The 23,749-nt window shown below is 45.4% G+C and overlaps 1 protein-coding gene and 1 long non-coding RNA gene across 3 annotated transcripts; one reads left to right on the top strand and one right to left on the bottom strand.

Annotated features, from left to right (window-relative positions):
* Nucleotides 1-5,148: 5,148 nt before the first annotated feature.
* Nucleotides 5,149-19,065, top strand: LOC141095742 (uncharacterized). The gene is made up of 6 exons (XM_073582027.1): nucleotides 5,149-5,341; nucleotides 15,100-15,222; nucleotides 15,315-15,449; nucleotides 15,552-15,672; nucleotides 16,056-16,850; nucleotides 18,184-19,065. Exons 2-6 carry the CDS (start codon nucleotides 15,145-15,147, stop codon nucleotides 18,990-18,992), a joined length of 1,938 nt encoding a protein of 645 aa, XP_073438128.1. The 5' UTR covers nucleotides 5,149-5,341; nucleotides 15,100-15,144; the 3' UTR covers nucleotides 18,993-19,065.
* Nucleotides 14,385-23,316, bottom strand: LOC141095745 (uncharacterized). Of its 2 annotated transcripts, XR_012233464.1 has the most exons (5): nucleotides 23,062-23,316; nucleotides 16,412-16,520; nucleotides 15,270-15,441; nucleotides 14,882-15,021; nucleotides 14,385-14,569 (listed from the first exon to the last, which is right to left on the bottom strand). It is a non-coding gene; the product is annotated as an uncharacterized lncRNA (long non-coding RNA). The 2 variants fall into 2 exon arrangements; XR_012233463.1 differs by lacking the exon at nucleotides 15,270-15,441.
* Between the last annotated feature and the right edge of the window lie 433 nt (nucleotides 23,317-23,749).

Here is a 23,749-nt window from a genome sequence, read left to right as displayed (position 1 = left end):
TTTCAGATTTTTCCCTCGGCTAAAGGTCTTTGCGCACTTCTTACAGATACCCTTTGCCTGATCATGAGGATTTTGTTCAAAAAAGTGCCACACTGCACTCTTCCTACTTTGGAAGACATTTTGTGGCCTAGCACGCTGTGATCTTTTGACCGTCTGGACAAGCTGTCCAGCAACTCTTTTGATTTTTGGAACCTGTCTTTGGAGTGCTCCGGACCTGACAGATAACAGCTGTTGCAATGTCGATGTCTGCTGTGGATGCTCCTCCTCCTCATCTGAGCTATTGGAAGCAGCACCCTCTTCCCCCAATGGATGCCAATCTGGGTCAACAACTGGGTCATCCATCACCTCCTCTTCAATGTCATGTGCACCTTCCTCTGTGTCACCGTGTATGGTGGTATAGTGTGCGGGAAGGGGCACCTGAGTCTCATCAGGGTCAGAATCTGGCTCTGTACACTGCGAGGACAATGTAGTGCTCTGAGTGAATGTACCAGCAGAATCATCCATCAGCGGCTGTGCATCAGTGCACTCCATGTCAGATTCATCTTGGCCTGGGTAATTCACAATTTCACTTGATAATCCAGGCATGGTATGTGAAAACAGCTCCATGGAGTAATCAGTAGTATGGCCTGCGTCATCCTTCAATCTTGGTTGGGGTGAAGGACACAAGGAAAGGTGTGGTTCATGAACATGAGCCTCCAATGACGACTCAGTGCTTTTACTTTTTACAACTTCAGAAGAGGAGGCGATAGAGCTGGAGGCTGAGTCAGCAATGTAAGACAAAACTTTTTCCTGATGCTCTGGCTTTAAAAGCGGTTTGCCAACTCCTAGAAAACTAAGCCTTCGAAGCCTTATGGAGCCAGACGATGACGCAGGCTCAACACCTCCTGCATTCGGTCCTATTTTGCTCTTGCCACTACCATCAGATCCACCACCAACACCATCACCAGCTGCCAACCCCCACCCAATTCCACGGCCTCTTCCACCAGCCTTCCTCATTTTTTGTAGAAATGTAGATAAAATCCAACAAACTATATAGTAATGTAAAACAAGGTACAAGGTGTCTATAGGACAGGGGAGATTTTGAATTTCCGCACACACTTGTGGACACTGGACACTTATGGATTGTGTGAGGCCCACTGAATATCAGAGCGCTATGTCACAGGCTCGATGGCACAGGTGTGAAAAAAGTGACTACAGGATCACAGAGATTTTGAATTTCTGCACACACTAGTGGACACTGGACACTTTTGGATTGTGTGAGGCCCACTGAATATCAGAGCGCTATGTCACAGGCAGAAATTGACTAGTGTATCACAAACTACAAGGTGTATGTAGAATTGGGCAGAATAGGAATCTCCATAGAGTGTAGGTCTGTAAGAACGGAACAAGTCCTCCACTTATCCTTCCACAGTGACACACAGCTTCACTGTGGCCGTGATAACAGCCGTTACACGGTACTGAGAGGAGCGTGCACGTACACGGCTGTCCGGTGTACGTAAAATTGTCAAGCTCCGTGTTTTTTAAGTATACGGACTGACACACGCTGTCTCTATAGTTTTGAATGTGATCAAACAGCAAATATATTTAACTGTTTGAAAGTTAGACAAAACTAGTAGGTGCAGGTCTGTAAGAACGGAACATGTCCTCGACTTATTCTCACAGAGTGACACACAGATAGCTTCACTGTAGCTGTGATAACAGCCGTTACACGGTACTGTGTGAGGAGCGTACACCGCTGTATGGTGTGAAAAAATGCACGCTCAGTACCTCAGCAGGACAAAAAAAAAATTGGGATTGCTTTTAAAAAAGCAGTTTGCAGAGCAGTGAGTAAACAGCAATGCAGCTGTCAGGAAGCCTTAGAAGGCAGCCTAACAACCAACACCGCTGATCCACCACAATATAGCCTCCCCTTGCACTGCACACACAGTGACTGGTGTGTTGTACAGGCAAAATCGCTAGCAGCAGAAGCAGTTTTTTTTCTTCTTCCCTGCCTAACGCTCTCCCTACAGAATCAGCAGCAGCAACCTCTCCCTATGCTAAAATCGGCAGAAGTAAGATGGCGGTCGGCGTGCACGCCCTTTTATAACCCCTGTGACGCCCACCAAAGCAAGCCAATCACTTGCATGCCCTTCTGAAAGATGGTGGTGACCCCTGCCTATGTCATCACGTTGCCCACAGTGTCCGTGGATCCTGATTGGCTGAAAAAGAGCGCAAAACAAACTTTTGAAACGCGACTTTGGCGCGTAAGTCGCCGACCTCGTGGCCGACCTCATCCTAGGGTCGGGTTTCATTTCATGAAACCCGACTTTGCCAAAAGTCGGCGACTTTTGAAATTTTTCTACCCGATTCGCTCAACTCTAGTGTGGAGGGCTGTGAGTGTCGACATATTGTGTGTACAGTCATGGCCAAAAGTTTTGAGAATGACACAAATATTAATTTTTACAAAGTCTACTGCTTCATTTTTTCTAATGGCAATTTGCATATACTCCAGAATGTTATAAAGAGTGATTAGCTTAACAGCAATTACTTGCAAAGTCAATATTTGCCTAGAAAATGAACTTTATCCCCCAAAACACATTTCAACATCATTGCAGCCCTGCCTTAAAAGGACCAGCTAACATCGTTTCAGTGATTGCTCCATTAACACAGGTCTGGGTGTTGATGAGGACAGGGCTGGAGATCAATCTGTCATGATTAAGTATTAATGACGCCACTGGACACTTTAAAAGGAGGCTGGTGCTTGGCATCATTGTTTCTCTGTTAACCATGGTTATCTCTAAAGAAACACGTGCAGTCATCATTGCACTGCACAAAAATGGCCTAACAGGGAAGAGTATCGCAGCTAGAAAGATTGCACCTCAGTCAACAATCTATCGCATCATCAAGAACTTCAAGGAGAGAGGTTCCCTTGTTGCCAAAAAGGCTCCAGGGCTCCCAAGAAAGACCAGCAAGCGCCAGGACCGTCTCTTAAAAGTGTTTCAGCTGCGGGATCGGGCTACCAGCAGTGCAGAGCTTGCTCAGGAATGGCAGCAGGCAGGTGTGAGTGCATCTGCACGCACTGTGAGGCGGAGACTCTTGGAGCAAGGCCTGCTCTCAAGGAGGGCAGCAAAGAAGCCACTTATCTCCAGGAAAAACATCATGGACAGACTGATATTCTGCAAGAGGTACAGGGAGTGGACTGCTGAGGACTGGGGTAAAGTCATTTTCTCTGATGAATCCCCTTTTCGATTGTTTGGGACATCTGGAAAATGGCTTATTTGGAGAAGACCAGGTGAGCGCTACCACCAGTCTTGTCTCATGCCAACTGTCAAGCATCCTGAAACCATTCATGTGTGGGGTGGCTTCTCAGCCAAGGGAATGGGCTCTCTCTCAGTCTTGCCTAAAAACACAGCCATGAATAAAGAATGGTACCAGAATGTCCTCCAAGTGCAACTTCTCCCAACCGTCCAAGAGCAGTTTGGCGATCAACAATGCCTTTTTCAACATGATGGAGCACCTTGCCATAAAGCAAAGGTGATAACTAAATGGCTCACGGAACAAAACATAGAGATTTTGGGACCATGGCCTGGAAACTCCCCAGATCTTAATCCCATTGAGAACTTGTGGTCAATCATCAAGAGACGGGTGGACAAACAAAAACCTTCAAATTCAGACAAAATAAAAGCATTAATTTTTCAAGAATGGACTGCTGTCAGTCAGGATTTGATCCAGAAGTTGATTGAGAGCATGCCAGGGAGAATTGCTGAGGTCCTGAAGAAGAAGGGTCAACACTGCAAATATTGACTTGCTGCATTCACTGCACTCATTCTAACTGTCAATATAACCTTTCGTTACTCATAATATGATTGCAATTATATTTCTGTATGTGATAAAAACATCTGACAAACACACATAAAAACCAGAGGGCAGCAGATCATGTGAAAATATAATATTTGTGTCATTCTCAAAACTTTTGGCCATGACTGTACTGTAGGGCTATCGGTGCATCATATTTAGTTGGGGGTCATTATACTGTGGGGGGGGGAGAAGAATGCTGAGTTGGCGGGGCTATAGGAGCCTCATAGAGAGTGTAAGGCTATGGCTCTCATCATATTGGGTGGGGAACTTATGAGCCATCATACTGTGTAGGCTGTGGGTGCATTATATTGTGTGGGAATCTTGGAGGACATCATACAATGTGGGAGGCTGTGATGGCACAATAGTGGATCAGAGAGTCCCTACTATGAATGAGGGTGATATTATTACTGTAAGGGCTCATGCAGACAACTGTATTTTCTGTCTGAGTGTGAACCGACAAAACTGATCGCACTCGGACCAATGTTATTCTATGAGGCCATGCACATGGCCGAATTTGTTTCCTCGGACAGAGCTGGTCTGAGGAAAAAATAATGGCATTATTTACGATTTGTATATGATATTCGGATTGCACTCAACCATGCAAGTCAGTGAGTCCATGGAAAAAAATCAGACCTCGCTCTGATGCCATCCGAGCGGGATCAGATTTTCACAGACTGACAGAATGGAAAAATGATCCACATTTCATAGCATCAATGAATGAAATCAAGTTACGTGCCTGCTCTTCATTTCTTCTTGTTTTGCAGACAACCTCACACAGTCAGTAGAGGATGTGCTCCTTCATTTCACCATGCTCGGCTGCAACATGAGTGTTAATGTCCATTATCTGCAGTCACTTAGATCACTTTCCAGAGAAACTTGGTGACTTAAAGGGAATCCACCCTTCTAAGCCGTCTTTATGGGCATGTAGGTCATAGAAAGTTGAATAAAATGATACCTTAATATCTGCGTTCCGATGTTTTGTTCCAGAGTAATCCACATGTTTCTTGATATGTAAATTAGCTGTTTAGATCTAAGTTAATTTACATATTAAGAAACATGTGAATGGCTTTATGTCTCACGGCGGTTAGGTAATCCCTACATGTAGTGTGTGACTCAAACAAAAACATATTATTCGAGCACGCCGAAGACACTCCGCACCGATCTTGCTCTGATAACACCCGAGCTCGTTCGCTCATCACTAGTAGGTTTCTCTAATCTCTACAAACATTTTTTAAATTCTCCACTAGGGGCCACTCTCCAGCCATCCGCCTCCCTCCACTGCAGAGTGACTGATCACATGATCGTCACGTCATCTCTGTAGCTTTAGGTTTCCTGTCCGTCTGCTCATGTGATTGGTCACATGCTCGTGATGCCACCACAGGTCCTCGAGCCCACAGAGGTGCTTTAGTTCTTACTGTCATTGTCGTATGGACCCAGCGACATAAGAGAAGATGACGCCGCCCGTGATGTTCCCTGGCATGTAGCCCACGCAGCAGACGCTCCGGTAATATGCACGATGGGGGATTGTTTACTATTGCTTAATGGCTATTCCTTACATAGATATTATGGGATTGTTTACATCCGTACACTGGGGAATTGCATAAATAGTAGTTCCATTAAACGTCTATTGCGGGCGCCATCCCATTCTATGTATGCAGAACTGTTATTTCCAACTTCGTCAGATACAGTAGGCAAGAGAAACACACACTGTATGAACCCCGAGTGACCCGCACAGTATGCTGTCCCCACAGTATGATACCCATGCAGTGACCCCCACACAGAATGATACCCATACAGTGACCCACACAGAATGATACCCATACAGTGACCCCCACACAGAATGATACCCATGCAGTGACCCACACAGAATGATACCCATACAGTGACCCCCACACAGTATGATACCCATACAGTGACCCCCACACAGAATGATACCCATGCAGTGACCCCCACACAGAATGATACCCATACAGTGACCCACACAGAATGATACCCATACAGTGACCCCCACACAGAATGATACCCATGCAGTGACCCACACAGAATGATACCCATACAGTGACCCCCACACAGTATGATACCCATACAGTGACCCCCACACAGTATGATACCCATGCAGTGACCCCCACACAGAATGATACCCATGCAGTGACCCCCACACAGAATGATACCCATACAGTGACCCCCACACAGTATGATACCCATGCAGTGACCCGCACACAGAATGATACCCATACAGTGACCTCCACACAGAATGATACTCCCCCACTGTGACCCCCACACAGTATGATACCCCCACAGTGACCCCCACACAGTATGATACCCATACAGTGACCCCCACACGTATGATACCCATACAGTGACCCCCACACAGAATGATACCCATACAGTGACCTCCACACAGAATGATACTCCCTCACAGTGACCCCCACACAGTGTGTGACCCCCACACAGTATGATACCCATGCAGTGACCCCCACACAGAATGATACCCCCCCACAGTGACCCCCACACAGTATGATACCCATGCAGTGACCCACACACAGAATGATACCTGCCCACAGTGACCCCCACACAGTATGATACCCATGCAGTGACCTCCACACAGAATGATACCCATACAGTGACCTCCACACAGAATGATACTCCCCCACTGTGACCCCCACACAGTATGATACCCCCACAGTGACCCCCACACAGTATGATACCCATACAGTGACCCCCACACGTATGATACCCATACAGTGACCCCCACACAGAATGATACCCATACAGTGACCTCCACACAGAATGATACTCCCTCACAGTGACCCCCACACAGTGTGTGACCCCCACACAGTATGATACCCATGCAGTGACCCCCACACAGAATGATACCCCCCCACAGTGACCCCCACACAGTATGATACCCATGCAGTGACCCACACACAGAATGATACCTGCCCACAGTGACCCCCACACAGTATGATACCCATGCAGTGACCCACACACAGAATGATACCCATACAGTGACCTCCACACAGAATGATACTCCCCCACTGTGACCCCCACACAGTATGATACCCCCACAGTGACCCCCACACAGTATGATACCCATGCAGTGACCCTCACACAGAATGATACCCGCCCACAGTGACCTCCACACAGAATGATACTCCCCCACTGTGACCCCCACACAGTATGATACCCCCACAGTGACCCCCACACAGTATGATACCCATGCAGTGACCCCCACACAGAATGATACCCCCCCACAGTGACCCCCACACAGTATGATACCCATGCAGTGACCCACACACAGAATGATACCCGCCCACAGTGACCCCCACACAGTATGATACCCATGCAGTGACCCACACACAGAATGATACCCATACAGTGACCTCCACACAGAATGATACTCCCCCACAGTGACCCCCACACAGTATGATACCCCCACAGTGACCCCCACACAGTATGATACCCATACAGTGACCCCCACACAGTATGATACCATACAGTGACCTCCACACAGAATGATACCCCCCCACAGTGACCCCCACACAGTATGATACCCATACAGTGACCTCCACACAGAACGATACTCCCCCACAGTGACCCCCACACAGTGTGTGACCCCCACACAGTATGATACCCATGCAGTGACCCCCACACAGAATGATACCCCCCCACAGTGACCCCCACACAGTGTGATACCCATGCAGTGACCCACACACAGAATGATACCCCCCCACAGTGACCCCCACACAGTATGATACACATACAGTGACCCCCACACAGAATGATACCCAGTGACCTCCACACAGAATGATACTCCCCCACAGTGACCCCCACACAGTATGTGACCCCTACACACAGTATGATACCCATGCAGTGACCCGCACACAGAATGATACCCGCCCACAGTGACCCCCACACAGTATGATACCCATGCAGTGACCCACACACAGAATGATACTCCCCCACAGTGAACTCCACACAGAATGATACTCCCCCACAGTGACCTCCACACAGTATGATACCCCCACAGTGACCCCCACACAGTATGATACCCATGCAGTGACCCCCACACAGAATGATACCCCCCCACAGTGACCCCCACACAGTGTGATACCCATGCAGTGACCCGCACACAGAATGATACCCCCCCACAGTGACCCCCACACAGTATGATACACATACAGTGACCCACACACAGAATGATACTCCCCCACAGTGAACTCCACACAGAATGATACTCCCCCACAGTGACCCCCACACAGTATGATACCCCCACAGTGACCCCCACACAGTATGATACCCATGCAGTGACCCCCACACAGAATGATACCCCCCCACAGTGACCCCCACACAGTGTGATACCCATGCAGTGACCCGCACACAGAATGATACCCCCCCACAGTGACCCCCACACAGTATGATACACATACAGTGACCCCCACACAGAATGATACCCAGTGACCTCCACACAGAATGATACCCCCCCACAGTGACCCCCACACAGTGTGATACCCATGCAGTGACCCGCACACAGAATGATACCCCCCCACAGTGACCCCCACACAGTATGATACACATACAGTGACCCCCACACAGAATGATACCCAGTGACCTCCACACAGAATGATACCCCCCCACAGTGACCCCCACACAGTATGATACCCATGCAGTGACCCGCACACAGAATGATACCCGCCCACAGTGACCCCCACACAGTATGATACCCATGCAGTGACCCACACACAGAATGATACTCCCCCACAGTGAACTCCACACAGAATGATACTCCCCCACAGTGACCCCCACACAGTATGATACCCCCACAGTGACCCCCACACAGTATGATACCCATACAGTGACCCCCACACAGTATGATACCCATACAGTGACCCCCACACAGTATGATACCCATACAGTGACCTCCACACAGAATGATACTCCCCCACAGTGACCCCCACACAGTATGTGACCCCCACACAGTATGATACCCATGCAGTGACCCCCACACAGAATGATACCCGCCCACAGTGACCCCCACACAGTATGATACCCATGCAGTGACCCACACACAGAATGATACTCCCCCACAGTGACCTCCACACAGAATGATACTCCCCCACAGTGACCCCCACACAGTATGATACCCCCACAGTGACCCCCACACAGTATGATACCCATACAGTGACCCCCACACAGTATGATACCCATACAGTGACCCCCACACAGTATGATACCCATACAGTGACCTCCACACAGAATGATACCCCCCCACAGTGACCCCCACACAGTATGATACCCATGCAGTGACCTCACAGTATGATTCCCCACACATTATGATACCCCCACAGTGACCTCCACAGAGTATGGTGCACCCACGGTGACCCCCACACAGTATGATACCCCCACATTGACCGCCACACAGTATGATACCCCCACATTGACCGCCACACAGTATGATACTCTCCACAGTGACCTCAACACAGTATGATACACCCACAGTGACCCCCACTCAATATGATGCCCCAGTGATCTTCAAACAGTATGAGTCCCCCACAGTGACCCCCCCCCGAATGATGCCCCCACAGTGACCCAAATATAGTATCATAGCTACAGACCCGAATAGAGTATGACTGGACCCCCACACAGTGTGATGACCCCACAGTGACCCTCACAGTATGTTACCCCCACAGTGATCCCTAAGTAGTGTGATGCCCCCTCAGTCACCCCCACACAGTGTGATACCCATGCAGTGACCCGCACACAGAATGATACCCCCCCACAGTGACCCCCACACAGTGTGATACCCATGCAGTGACCCGCACACAGAATGATACCCCCCCACAGTGACCCCCACACAGTATGATACACATACAGTGACCCACACACAGAATGATACTCCCCCACAGTGAACTCCACACAGAATGATACTCCCCCACAGTGACCCCCACACAGTATGATACCCCCACAGTGACCCCCACACAGTATGATACCCATGCAGTGACCCCCACACAGAATGATACCCCCCCACAGTGACCCCCACACAGTGTGATACCCATGCAGTGACCCGCACACAGAATGATACCCCCCCACAGTGACCCCCACACAGTATGATACACATACAGTGACCCCCACACAGAATGATACCCAGTGACCTCCACACAGAATGATACCCCCCCACAGTGACCCCCACACAGTGTGATACCCATGCAGTGACCCGCACACAGAATGATACCCCCCCACAGTGACCCCCACACAGTATGATACACATACAGTGACCCCCACACAGAATGATACCCAGTGACCTCCACACAGAATGATACCCCCCCACAGTGACCCCCACACAGTATGATACCCATGCAGTGACCCGCACACAGAATGATACCCGCCCACAGTGACCCCCACACAGTATGATACCCATGCAGTGACCCACACACAGAATGATACTCCCCCACAGTGAACTCCACACAGAATGATACTCCCCCACAGTGACCCCCACACAGTATGATACCCCCACAGTGACCCCCACACAGTATGATACCCATACAGTGACCCCCACACAGTATGATACCCATACAGTGACCCCCACACAGTATGATACCCATACAGTGACCTCCACACAGAATGATACTCCCCCACAGTGACCCCCACACAGTATGTGACCCCCACACAGTATGATACCCATGCAGTGACCCCCACACAGAATGATACCCGCCCACAGTGACCCCCACACAGTATGATACCCATGCAGTGACCCACACACAGAATGATACTCCCCCACAGTGACCTCCACACAGAATGATACTCCCCCACAGTGACCCCCACACAGTATGATACCCCCACAGTGACCCCCACACAGTATGATACCCATACAGTGACCCCCACACAGTATGATACCCATACAGTGACCCCCACACAGTATGATACCCATACAGTGACCTCCACACAGAATGATACCCCCCCACAGTGACCCCCACACAGTATGATACCCATGCAGTGACCTCACAGTATGATTCCCCACACATTATGATACCCCCACAGTGACCTCCACAGAGTATGGTGCACCCACGGTGACCCCCACACAGTATGATACCCCCACATTGACCGCCACACAGTATGATACCCCCACATTGACCGCCACACAGTATGATACTCTCCACAGTGACCTCAACACAGTATGATACACCCACAGTGACCCCCACTCAATATGATGCCCCAGTGATCTTCAAACAGTATGAGTCCCCCACAGTGACCCCCCCCCGAATGATGCCCCCACAGTGACCCAAATATAGTATCATAGCTACAGACCCGAATAGAGTATGACTGGACCCCCACACAGTGTGATGACCCCACAGTGACCCTCACAGTATGTTACCCCCACAGTGATCCCTAAGTAGTGTGATGCCCCCTCAGTCACCCCCACACAGTATGATTCCCCCACAATCACCCCCACAGAGTATGATGCCTCCATGGTGACCCCCACACAGTATGATGTGCACAGTGACCCCCACCATATAGTATGATGACCCCATATAGTATTATGCCTTAACAGTGATCCCCACCACACAGTAAGATGCCCCCACAGTCCCCCTATATAGCATGATGCCCCCATAGAGTATGATGCCACCACAGTGACCCCTACGACATTGAATGATGACCTCCACAGTCCCTCTCACATACACACGTGGTCAAAACTGTTGGTACCCCTCGTTTAATGACAGAAAAACCAACAACGGTCACAGAAATAAATTGAATCTGACAAAAGTAATAATGGGTTGAGGTCCAGACTCCTTGTCTGTACTGACCTTTTGCACCGGGTACAATCATGGGGAACAGAAAAGGGTTTCACCAAACCTGACTTTAATGAAAAGGTGAATTTTAAAGTTTTTGTCCATATAGTGTAGGTTATACTTGTCAACTCTCCTGAAATAAAACTGGATGTCAAGGATTGCTGGAAGAGCAGGTAAAGATCCCGGGCACCTCACATACTCGTCTCTTCCAATTCCTGCCCGTTCTCTGCCGCATAACCAGAGCTAAAAATCCTAACACCGAGCTATTGTGGTGAGAAGCGGATGGAAGGGCAGGAATGGGAAGAGGTGAATAGCTGAGCTTGGTATGAAGTAATGTGAAGGTCAGGGCAGCAGAATGCAAGGCTGAGAGTTGACCACCCCATTGCTCCATTGGGTGCCACCTGTGCCTCTTCCACAGATAAGAATCTACCTTAATATCAGTATGTGTCACAAGCTACTCTGACTTTCCCTCCTTTCCTCCCATATAATCCATATTGTTAGTGCTGACACGTTACCCCTGTGCACTCCTACCACCACCTTTATATCCCACATGTTCTACAGTGGGTATGGAAAGTATTCAGACCCCTTTAAGTTTTTCACTCTTTGTTTCATTGCAGCTATTTGGTAAATTCAAAAAAGTTCATTTTTTCTCATTAGTGTACACTCTGCACCCCATCTTGACTGCAAAAAAAACAAATGTAGAAATGTTTGCAAATTTATTTAAAAAGAAAAACTGAAATATCACATGGTCATAAGTATTCAGACCCTTTGCTCAGTATTGAGTAGAAGCACCTTTTGAGCTAGTAGAGTCACTCATGAGTCTTCTTGGGAATGAAGCAACAAGTTTTTCACCCCTAGATTTGGGGATCCTCTGCCATTCTTCCTTGCAGATCCTCTCCAGTTCCGTCAGGTTGGATGGTGAACAGACATTTTCAGGTCTCTCCAGAGATGCTCAATTGGGTTTAGGTCAGGGGTCTGGCTGAGCCAGTCAAGAAAGGTCACAGAGTTGTTCTGAAGCCACTCCTTTGTTATTTTAGCTGTGTGGTTAGGGTCATTGTCTTGTTGGAAGGTGAACCATCAGCCAAGTCTGAGGTCCAGAGCATTCTGGAAGAGGTTTTCAACCAGGATATCTCTGTACTTGGCTGCACACGTTTCCTTCAATTGCAACCAGTCTTCCTGTCTCTGTGTTAGGCGTCGGGTTCTGGTCTCTGCACAGCAGGAATCCCGAGCCTTGCATTCGGCGGTCTCCCATTCCTCTCCGGCCGAACAGGAGGCTGCTCAGCAGACTTGTTGATCCAGGCACTCTGGTCAGACCAGCTCTGTAGGTTCGGTTGCTGCTGCCACCTCTGGTCCAGCTATAGCAACGCATGCTGGTGAGCAGCGAGCTACTCCAGGGACTAAGTCCTCCTTTCGGTCCACTGAGCATGCCCGTGGGACGATCTCTCATTGGAGATCGGAGGTCACATGCTTAGTGTGCATTAATGAGAAAAAAAAAAGAATTTTTTTGAATTTACCAAATGGCTGCAATGAAACAGAGTGAAAAATTTAAAGGGGTCTGAATACTTTCTGTACCCACTGTATCTCCCATCCAATGGGCTACCTTATAGCTCATGAACAACAATGCAAAATTTAGCAAAGAGCCCCCAACTGTGACAGGTCTTTTATAGAATTTTCCTTTATATTTGGGCCAAAGTGACCTTTTGAGCTCTTTTAATCTCCAGGACCCAAGTGCGACTTCAGCCCCTGCCCAAATGTATCTTTCTCTTTTATCTACGGTAACTATCATGCATTTGCCAACTATTCCAAATCATCTGGTAGACTCCTTGAAACAGGAGAGATCCCCTAAAAGAGATGGCAAATCTCTTCGTTGCACATCCAGTTGGAAGAATGTCTCAAGTGGGGTACCACAGGTCTCTGTCCTGGGCCCTGTATTGTTCAACATCTTTATCAACGATTTAGATGAAGGAATTGAGGGAAAACTGATTAAATTTGCTGATGACACAAAGCTAGGAGGGATAGCTAATACTAGAGAAGAGAGAGAGAGGATTCAAAAAGATATAAATAAACTGGAGAAGTGGGCAGCAACAAACAGAATGGTTTTTAACAGGGAGAAATGCAAAGTACTACATCTGGGCAATAAAAATGAAAAAAGCATATACAGAATGGGAGGAATAGGGCTAAGCAACAGCACATGTGAAAAAGACTTGGGTGTACTAATAGATCACAGACTGAATATGAGTCAACAGTGTGATGCAGCAGCAAAAAAGGCAAATGCAATTCTAGGATGTATTAACAGAAGCATACAGTCTAGATCACGCGAAGTCAATATTTCCCTTTACTCCTCTTTGGTCAGACCTCATCTGGAATATTGTGTCCAGTTTTGGTCGCCACATTTTAAAAAAAACATCAACAAACTGGAGCAAGTTCAGAAAAGAGCGACCAGAATGGTGACTGGTCTGCAAACCCTGTCTTATGAGGAAAGGTTGCAGGATTTGGGAATGTTTAGTTTGCAAAAGAGAAGACTGAGAGGAGACTTAATAGCTATCTACAAATATCTAAAGGGCTGTCACATTGTAGAAGGATCAACTTTATTCTCATTTGCACAAGGAAAGACTAGAAGTAATGGGATGAAACTGAATGGGAGGAGACACAGATTAGATATTAGAAAAAACTTTTTGACAGTTAGAGTGATCAATGAGTGGAACAGGCTGCCATGAGAAGTGGTGAGTTCTCCTTCAATGGAAGTCTTCAAACAGAGGCTGGACAGACATCTGACTGGGATGATTTAGCGAATCCTGCTTTGAGCAGGGGGTTGGACCAGATGGCCCAGGAGGTCCCTTCCAACTCTACGATTCTATGATTCACATTCTTGCGTCTCCATCCTCTCCTGGGCAATGCGCAGACTTTGAGCAGCACAGGACCCTCAATGCAATGGCCCCCGGGACCTGAGGAAAGTACAAAAATGAAGAGGTGACTTTTGATTATCTTCTGGAGTGAGTTCAAGTTTGTAAAAGTTTAGTTTGAGAACTGGTCTGGGGTCTATAAACAGTTTATTTTGTATTTATTGATCTTAGACATCCCCCTCCAGGTTTAGAAAAAACAGGAGTTTTAGTCTGTACACAGACCTATGGTGTGTATATATATATATATATACACATACAATGATGGTCTGGCCAGGGGAAGAGCCTTGTCTGCTGACTATATAAACTAGGTGGCATCTCTTACCCACTTATATTGGGCACCTACGTTGAATTCACCTTTTTGTATACTATAGGCTGCAGCTCCATTTTAAGTCCCATCTTATGTTTTCCATGATTCCTCTGACACCAGACGTTGCCTCTATTTACAACTGTCCGTATGCCCCTTTGCAGCTGATTTTTAAATCCTTAAAAAAAACCTTTAAAAAGAGGAAAATACGTTAATTTATGTGAGAATTTACAGCCTTCATCACAAATAAACAATTTCTATCCCACAGAATTCAACCCACGAAGAACAGCGTTCATTTACCAAAATATTCAGGATGGACAACGACAGCGGTGACCTGTCTCAGGAGATCCTAAAACTAACCCTGGAGATCATCTATCTGTTGACCGGAGAGGTGAGGGATTCGGAGAATGTGACAATGAAGCCACTACTGTTTCTTACCTCAGTATTTTATAACTTGTACATAATTTTATATCTGATATACAGGACTGTGTCGTAGTCAAAAAGACATCAGAAGAACCTGTCATGACCGCTCAGCCGACTTCCGTGATGCAAAGGGAAAATTACGATAAAAAGATTCTAGAAGTCACCAACCGGATCAGTCAGCTGATTTCTGGAGAGGTAAAAAAAAGCATTTTGACCATTTCTAAAAGCTGGAAGAAATTTATTGCCAACATTACTTTGATTCTACTGATTTATTATTTTGTGGTTCTGATTCTGCAGGTTCCTCTGCGATATGACGATATAACGGTTTATTTCTCCATGGAGGAGTGGGACTATGTAGAAGGACACAAGAGCCTGTACAAGGACTTGGTGATGGACGATGACGAACTCTCCACTTTGGGTAATGTTGTGTGCCAATTACTCCAAGCTTCATATTGCTACAGTTTTTTAAACCTGTTCTCCATATTTTTTTCTTTTGTTTCTGAATCTTACATTAATTCCTCCCATGCTTAGAGGTTCTCTAAAGTAGACCGTTCACAGTCTACCGATGTGAACTCTACAGTTTTTAGGTTGATGTTGTATAAAGTCTCCTCATTGGGTAAAGTTGTGCTGCTTTTAATCAATAAAAAAAAATAATTTCTTAACTCTATTGCTTGCTCAGGTCTTAGAATTATGCCATCTATTCCTCCAATGCTTGAAGATTCTTCAGATTCGTCCATACTCGAAAGAGTTCTCTAAAAATAGAGTTTCACGTAAAAACACAATCTACCTCTTTCTTTCCAGGTCAGCACTGCTGTAGGAAAATCGTGGAAGAATATTCGATTGTGTCTCCCGATTATAAATTGGAAGAAGAAGAAATGCTACAAGAATTTCCGGAAGGCAACCTCAATTTCCCACTTCCTTCTACCGCAAATTTTGCTACAGATTTGTCTTTGGATTCTCCTGAACACTTGGAACCATCACTTGACACCTCCGACAATAACACACTTACGCATTGCGAGCCCAATGAATATGTCACCCCGAACCCAACATTTGTACTCCAGGAACCCATTTTCACATTGAATAAGACATTTCCATGCCCCGAATGCGGGAAATCATTTAAGCACAAAAATAGTCTTTCAATACATATTAAAACTCACACAGGTGAACGTTCATTATCCTGTTCTGAATGCGGGAAAAGCTTTATCCATATGCGGAGTCTTCTTGACCACAAAAGAATTCACACCGGAGAGAAGCCGTTCCCTTGTCCTGAGTGTGGAAAATGTTTCAGACATAAAGTGGGTCTTCTCAGCCACCAGAGAACCCACACGGGGGAGAAGCCGTATGGTTGTTCAGAATGTGGGAAATTCTTTGCGGGCAAAACAGCTCTGAAACGTCACCGACGAGCGCATACTGGAGAAAAGCCATTCTCATGTTCCGATTGTGACGCAAATTTTACCCGAAAGGAATATCTCACTGAACATCAGAAGATTCACACTGGCGAAAAACCATTTTCATGTTCTTACTGTGAGAAGAGTTTCACCCATAAATCCACTCTTATTCAGCATGAGTGCGTCTGCCCAGCACAGAATTACGCCCGTAAGTCACAACTATATAATATACACTGTATATTGGGGGCGTGATAAGCTATTTCATAACTCCATTAATTCTGGTTGTCTCACCTGATGAGACTGAGATTCTGGGAATCACATTCTCAACTTATTCATAGATTTGGGGCCTTAACTCCTTCATGACCGGATGTATTTTAGTTTTCGTGTTTTTGTTTTTTGCTTCCCTTCTTCCCAGAGCCATAACTTTTTTATTTTTCAGTCAAAATGGCCAATGTGAGGGCTTGTTTTGGCGAGACAAGTGGTACTTTTGAATGACACCATTGGTTTTAACATATCTTGTACTGGAAAAAAATTCCAAGTGCTGTGAAATTGCAAAAAACAAAAAGTGCAATTCCACAGATTTTTTTTTTTCTTCACCATGTTCGCTAAATGCTAAACCTGACCTGTAATTATGATTCTCCAGGTCATTACGAGTTCATAGACACCGAACATGTCTAGATTCTTTTTAATTTAAATGGTGAAAAAAAAATCCAAACTTTTGTAAAAAAAAAAAAAAAAAAAAAAAGAAGATAAACAGGAACCATTTTCCTCCATTTTTTGTGACTTAGGGCTTGGTGAGGGCTTATTTTTTGCTGACTTTTTTTTACTGATACCATTTTGGTATGTGTACGGTATTTTGATCGCCTGTTATTACATTTTATTGCAATGTAGCGGCGACCAAAAAAAAGTAATTCTGGCGTTTTGAATTTTCTCATTACGTCATTTACCTATCGGGTATTAGCAGTCCGGCTATAATAGCATAAGCAATCCAGCTATGACAACCAAAGCTGTCTACTGGAGACCTCTGGCTGTCATGCTAACCCATTGGTGAACCGCGATCACATGACAGGGTCACCAGTGGGTGGGATTTCCGGCGCGCTTACCGGAAGCGCGAGTTAAAAGCCACTGTCAGCGGCATTTAACAAGTTCCAATCATATTGCATACATGAGGTTACATGCAGACTAGACTTGCGCGGACTCTCTCAATGCAAGTGTATTGAGCAAAGCCGTACATGTCTAGTCGGAATGTGGCCAGAAGTATGCGGTCACATGACCACGCGCTCTCGGAGCAGCATGAAAAATCCTCATAGCGGCGTAAGTATTCACAAGTCTTTAGTCACATAGTGACTTGTAGCCTAAGGCCAGTTTCCTTTAATACAATGCAGTAACCTTCTGATTATACAGTTCTATTTTGTTTTGTTTGTTTTTTGTTGCTTTTTTCAGTTTTGTACTGTGGTTGTTTGGCATTAGAACAAGAAAGTAGCCATTATTATGTAAAAATTAGGCTCACTATAATTTTTTTTCCTTTTTTAATTCTTTAGTGCAACCCGAGAAATCTGTGGAGAATGATGGAAATGTCTCTACTGACGCTTTAAATGAAAATATACCGGTAGTAATCACTCCAGAATTTGTAGGACAAATCCCCAATATCCCATTATTCCATCCCGCGACTTTGTCTTCGGATTCACTTTCGCACTGGAGATCTCCACCGGGTATTGTTGACCGTATTCCTGGAAGTGCTGAACTGCCATCTAGATCCGATGTATGTGTCGTCCAAAGTCCAAATATTAATTTTGAGAATACAGTTTTTGCTGTTAAGACGTTTCCATGTCTTCAGTGTGATAAAAGCTTTAAACTGAAGAAAAGCCTTGCCACGCATATGAAAACCCACACAGGGGAGAGACCGCTGGCATGCTCCGAGTGCGGGAAAAGCTTCATCCATAAAAGGAGCCTCCTCGATCATCAAAGGATTCACACCGGTGAGAAGCCGTTTCCTTGTTCCGAGTGTGGAAAATGCTTCAGGCATAAAGTAGGTCTCCGGAGTCACCAGAGAATCCACACGGGGGAGAAGCCGTACGGTTGTTCGGATTGTGGGAGGCATTTTGCAACGAGAACTGCTCTAATTTGCCACCATAGGTCACACACCGGAGAGAAGCCGTATTCGTGTTCAGATTGTGGCGCTAGTTTTACCAAGAAAGATTATGTTATAGAACATCAAAAAATTCATACCGGTGAAAAAACGGTTTCATGCTCCTACTGTGGGAATAAATTCATGCATAAATCCACTCTTTCTCAGCATTACTATTTTTGCCCTGCAAAGAAGATTCTTCTAGGACAGAAAATACTTTAGTGATAAATACAGGATAATTTTTACCCGGCTCTGTTGTGACTCCGAATACTAATACAAAGCGTTCATCACACTACCCTCCATCTACGGCTCTGTCCTTATTTCCCAATTCCTTCATGTTCCAGTATTGTCTGTTACTGCTCCCAAAGGTCTTGTATTCGGTGGACCTTTGGCAAACCATTAGTCATATTTTCAGTCCGAGTGTTGTCCATGAAAAAAAAAAATGACCTCACACGAACGGCGCTCGTACCAATGTTATTAATTTGGGCTCTTCAAAGATGACATTTTTTTTCACCTAATCTGAGTGATGCGTGAAAAAAGGTCTAGCCAATCAGTTCTCATACTTTTCACTGATGAAGGGCAATACCCTGAAACACTGTGTCTACAAACTGAGTCTTTTATCCGATTCATATTGCAAGACTCGTTAAAGGGCCGATAGTGACTTGTAGGATTTCTGATTACAACAGGTGGCGCTATAGAGTTCAAGTCCTCTTCCTCTCCGAAGAGGCAATTTGCATACATGCATGAAAAAAGAAATTGCAGCATGTGCTAGTCTCTTCCATATTTTAGATAAAACTCACCCATTCAAGTCTATGGGAGCATCAATGTAGCATCTGACTTTTACGGGTACATTTCCATTCTTAACTCCTTCCTGCGAATGGACACCATATTCCCGTCCTGTGAGCTGAGCTCCCTCCACATGCAGCATCTACTGGCTGTATTTAATATCCAGCATCTGTCTATCAGCAGTGGCCGTTGCCAAGTTCCAGCCGCGGCTGTTAACTATTTAAATACTGCTGGGTTACTATGACAGCCGCGGTCTGCTGAAGACCCCCATTGTTGTCTTCTTTGTCCGCCTGTGAAGCTCAGCTCTAGGCTCCACAGATGATTGAGATTGCAGATTTATAGTATTGTCCAAGCGATCAGTTCAACTCCCCTAGGGGGATTAACAAATAAATGTATAAAAATAAAGAAAAAAGTTAAATATATATATATTAAAGGAAGTTCAAATCACCCCTCTTTTCTCCCATTAAATAAAATATATATATATATATACACACAATACATTTATTTCTGATCACTGGATTTATAAAAAGGTCTGATCTATGAAAATAAGAAATTAAAACGCCATAAACAGAAAAAAAATTAGAATGGCAGAATTGCGTTTTTTGATCACTTCACCTCCCCAAAAAAACTGTTAAGAAAGAGTCAGTATAACTCGGACGAGGATTACATCGCAATGCTCGGACTGGCCGTCGTCTCTCACAACCTGAGCGTGACAGCTGCACAGAAATAAATGCTGTCACACTCAGGTCGGGAAAGCTGACGGCCAGTCCGAGCATTAGGCCGGGATCCTACTACCGTGTGTGATGCAAGAAACTGGCACGAGTCTCTCGCATCAACACCGGGCGCCACCGCCGGCACTCAGGACAGGAGCTGCGACTGCATAGAAATACATGCAGCCGCATCTCCGGTCCTGAGTGCCGGCGGTAGCGCTGGGTGTTGATGCGAGAGACTTGTGCGAGTTTCTCGTATCGCACACAGTAGTGTGATCCCGGCCTTACATTCCAATCCTCATGTGAGTTACACGGCCTTCTGACTGCACTCTAATAATTAGGCCTGTTTCACACTTCCGTTTTTGTGTCCGCCAAACGGATCCGTTTCCGTTTTTTTGATGGAAACTGATGCAAACGGATCCGGTTTTTAAAAACGGATCCGTTTTTTTGATGGATCCGCGGTAACCGTAATGGAAGTCTATGGGACAAAAAAAAACGGATCCTGCAAAAAATAGCGGATCCGTTTTTTTACGGAAAACAACGGATTTTGACGGATTTGAAAAAACGGAAGTGTGAAACAGGCCTAAGCAATGACACAAAAATTTGTATAAAAAAAAAAGTCACCTCGCCCCACAAAAATATGCCCTCATTCAACCCCATCAACAGAAAAAAAAAGAGTTACTGGACATAGCACCACAAAGCAAATCTTTGAAACTATTTCATCACACTTGGAATTTTTGCCATTTTTCAGTACCTTGTATGGTAAAAAGAAAGGTGCCAAGTCCTCAAGGGTTTATGTCAATGGAAGAATAAAAAAGTTATGGCTCTTGAAAGAAGGGAAAAAAAAATTAGAGCTAAAAAAAACAAACAAAATTTCTGGTCCGTAATGTGTTAACACAGGAAACTATTTGGTCTTGTTCATTTTATTAATTGCTGACATATAAAAACAAAAAACGACATTCTAATGACAATACAGATGATAAATCAGTTGTTTTTTTATTTTTATTTTTTGTGTGAACTTGGCCAAAGAGAGAGATCACTGGCGCCGAGCGAAGAGATCCTGACCATGTGGCTTGTAAAGGATTGTTTTGGGTTAATTGAAAGCAGAAAAACAACCTAAACCCTCCTATAAGGCGAAGATAGCCCTCGAAAAGTGCAAATAATGAAATGTACGCAATAATTTATTATAAGCCATGACATTTATAACTATGTATGTTATGTACAGTGTATTCTACCATTTTATGCTTATTTCATGTCACACTACAAGAATAAACCTGTAGGTTAAGTGGCTTCCTAGAAAATATGCCTAAGGCTAAGTCCACACTAAAAGTTTTTGCTTTGTTTTTTATTGTTTTTTTATGATAATTTTCAGCTGCATTTTACAGTACCAGCAAAGCCTATGAGATTTCACAAATCTCATGCACACACATTGTTTTTTCGGACTTAGACCTTGTCACTTCTTTCAGCGTTTTTTACCCATTGACTTGAATGGGTGTTGGAAATACCCAGGTACCTTGTTTTACTGTGTGTTTTTTTGTGCTAAAACCTGATTCTATGTGATAGGACTTTTTTCAACACTAAACTTTATCAGCATGCACAAGAAACAAATCTAGCATGCCAAAACCGCCGCAAAAAAAGCTTCAAAAATGCAAGAAAAAAACACCTTAAAAAAAGAACTAGTGTGAACTTAGAGTGGGTTCAGATGGGTGTACATAAAGACCAGACATATATAATTACCGTAGTAGTGATAACCGAGATACATAGTATCTGCATACATGATAAGGATACAGCACAGGGAGGGAACCTGTGTAGAGATCACACACAAGTGCGTCTCACATAATTAGAATATCATCAAAAAGTGAATTTATTTCAGTTCTTCAATACAGAAAGTGACTCTCCTATATTCTATAGAGTCATTACACACAGAGTGATCTATTTCACGTGTTTATTTCTGTTAATGTTGATAATTATGGCTTACAGCCAGTGACAACCCAAAAGTCATTATCTCAGTAAATTAGAAAGAATAACATAAAACACCTGTAAAGGCTTCCTGAGTGTTTACAAAGGTCCCTGAGGCTATGTGCACACGCTGCGGTTTTTGCTGCGGTTCTGCTGCGGTTTTGGCCCTGCGGAACCGCAGCAGTTCCGCAGACATGGTACAGTACCATGTAACCCTATGGGTTTTCAAAACCGCAGTGCTCACGCTGCGTTTTTTTCCCGCGCGGTTTTGCTGCGTTTTTTTTCCCGCAGCATGTCAATTGTTCCTGCAGATTCCGCTGCGGTTTCACACCTTTAACATAGAAGAGGTGATAAACTGCAGGGCAAAACCGCAGATCACTTTACCTGCGGTTGTACCTGCGGTTCCGCGGGAAAAAACCCGCAGGTGATTCCGCAGCGTGTGCGCATAGCCTAAGGGTCTGTGCGCATTCTGCTTCGGTGTACAGTACCATTAAAATCTATGAAAAACAAAAAACGCTGTGCACGTGCTGCAGATTTTTCCATGCGGATTTGCTGCAGTTTCTAATCCGCAGCATGTCAATTCTTTTTGCAGGGCAAAAACGCAGGCTAATCCGCAAATAAACCGCAGGTCTTTTGACCTGCGGGTTTACCTGCAGATTTTGCAAAATCTGCGCTAAAAAATCCGCAGCAGAATACGCAACGTGTGCACACACCCTTAGTCTGTTTCAGTAGCTCCACAATCATGGGGAAGACTGCTGACCTGACAGATGTCCAGAAGGCAGTCACTGACACACTCCACAAGGAGTAACCGATAGACAACGCCAGAAGCGTCTTACCTGGGTCAAGGAGAAAAATAACCGGACTGTTGTCAGTGGTCCAAGGTGTTGTTTTCAGATGAAAGTAAATTTTGCATTTCATTTGGAAATCAAGGTCCCAGAGTCTGGAGGAAGAGTGGAGAGACCACAATCCAAGCTGCTGGAGGTCTAGTGTGAAGTCTCCACAATCAGTGATGGTTTGGGGAGCCATGTCATCTGCTGGTGTAGGTCCACTGTGTTTTATCAAGACCAAAGTCAGTGCAGCCATCTACCAGGACATTTTAGAGCTCTTCATGCTTCCCTCTGCCGACAAGCTTATTGGAGATGGAAATGTCATTCTCCAGCAGGACTTGGCCCCGGTCCACACTGCCAAAAGTACCAACACCTGGTTTACAAACAACAGTATCACTGGGCTTGATTGGCAGCAAACTCGCCTGACCTTAACCCTATAGAGAATCTATGGAGTATTGTCAAGAGGAAGATGAGAGACACCAGACCCAACAATGCAGACGAGCTGAACGCTGCTATCAAGGCAACCTGGGCTTCCATAACCCCTCAGCTGTGCCACAGGCTGATTGCCTCCATGCCACGCCGCATTGATGCAGTAATTGAGGCAAAAGGAGCCCCGACCAAAGTATTGAGCGCATTTACTGAACATACATTTCAGTAGGACAACATTTCGGATTTTAAAATCATTTTTCAAGCTGGT

This window comes from Dendrobates tinctorius, unplaced genomic scaffold, assembly GCF_039654945.1.
Source record: "Dendrobates tinctorius isolate UK_male_01 unplaced genomic scaffold, ASM3965494v1 ptg000070l, whole genome shotgun sequence".
NCBI classification, from domain to species: domain Eukaryota; kingdom Metazoa; phylum Chordata; class Amphibia; order Anura; family Dendrobatidae; genus Dendrobates; species Dendrobates tinctorius.
Note: the sequence above shows the minus strand (reverse complement) of the source record. Positions and strands in the feature narration are given on the sequence as shown.

Coding starts and splice junctions, on each gene's coding strand:
- LOC141095742 (XM_073582027.1), top strand. CDS start 15,145: ATGGACAACGACAGCGGTGACCTGTCTCAGGAGATCCTAAAACTAACC. Junction 15,223..15,314: donor TCTATCTGTTGACCGGAGAG/GTGAGGGATTCG, acceptor TCTGATATACAG/GACTGTGTCGTAGTCAAAAA. Junction 16,851..18,183: donor CCCAGCACAGAATTACGCCC/GTAAGTCACAAC, acceptor TTAATTCTTTAG/TGCAACCCGAGAAATCTGTG.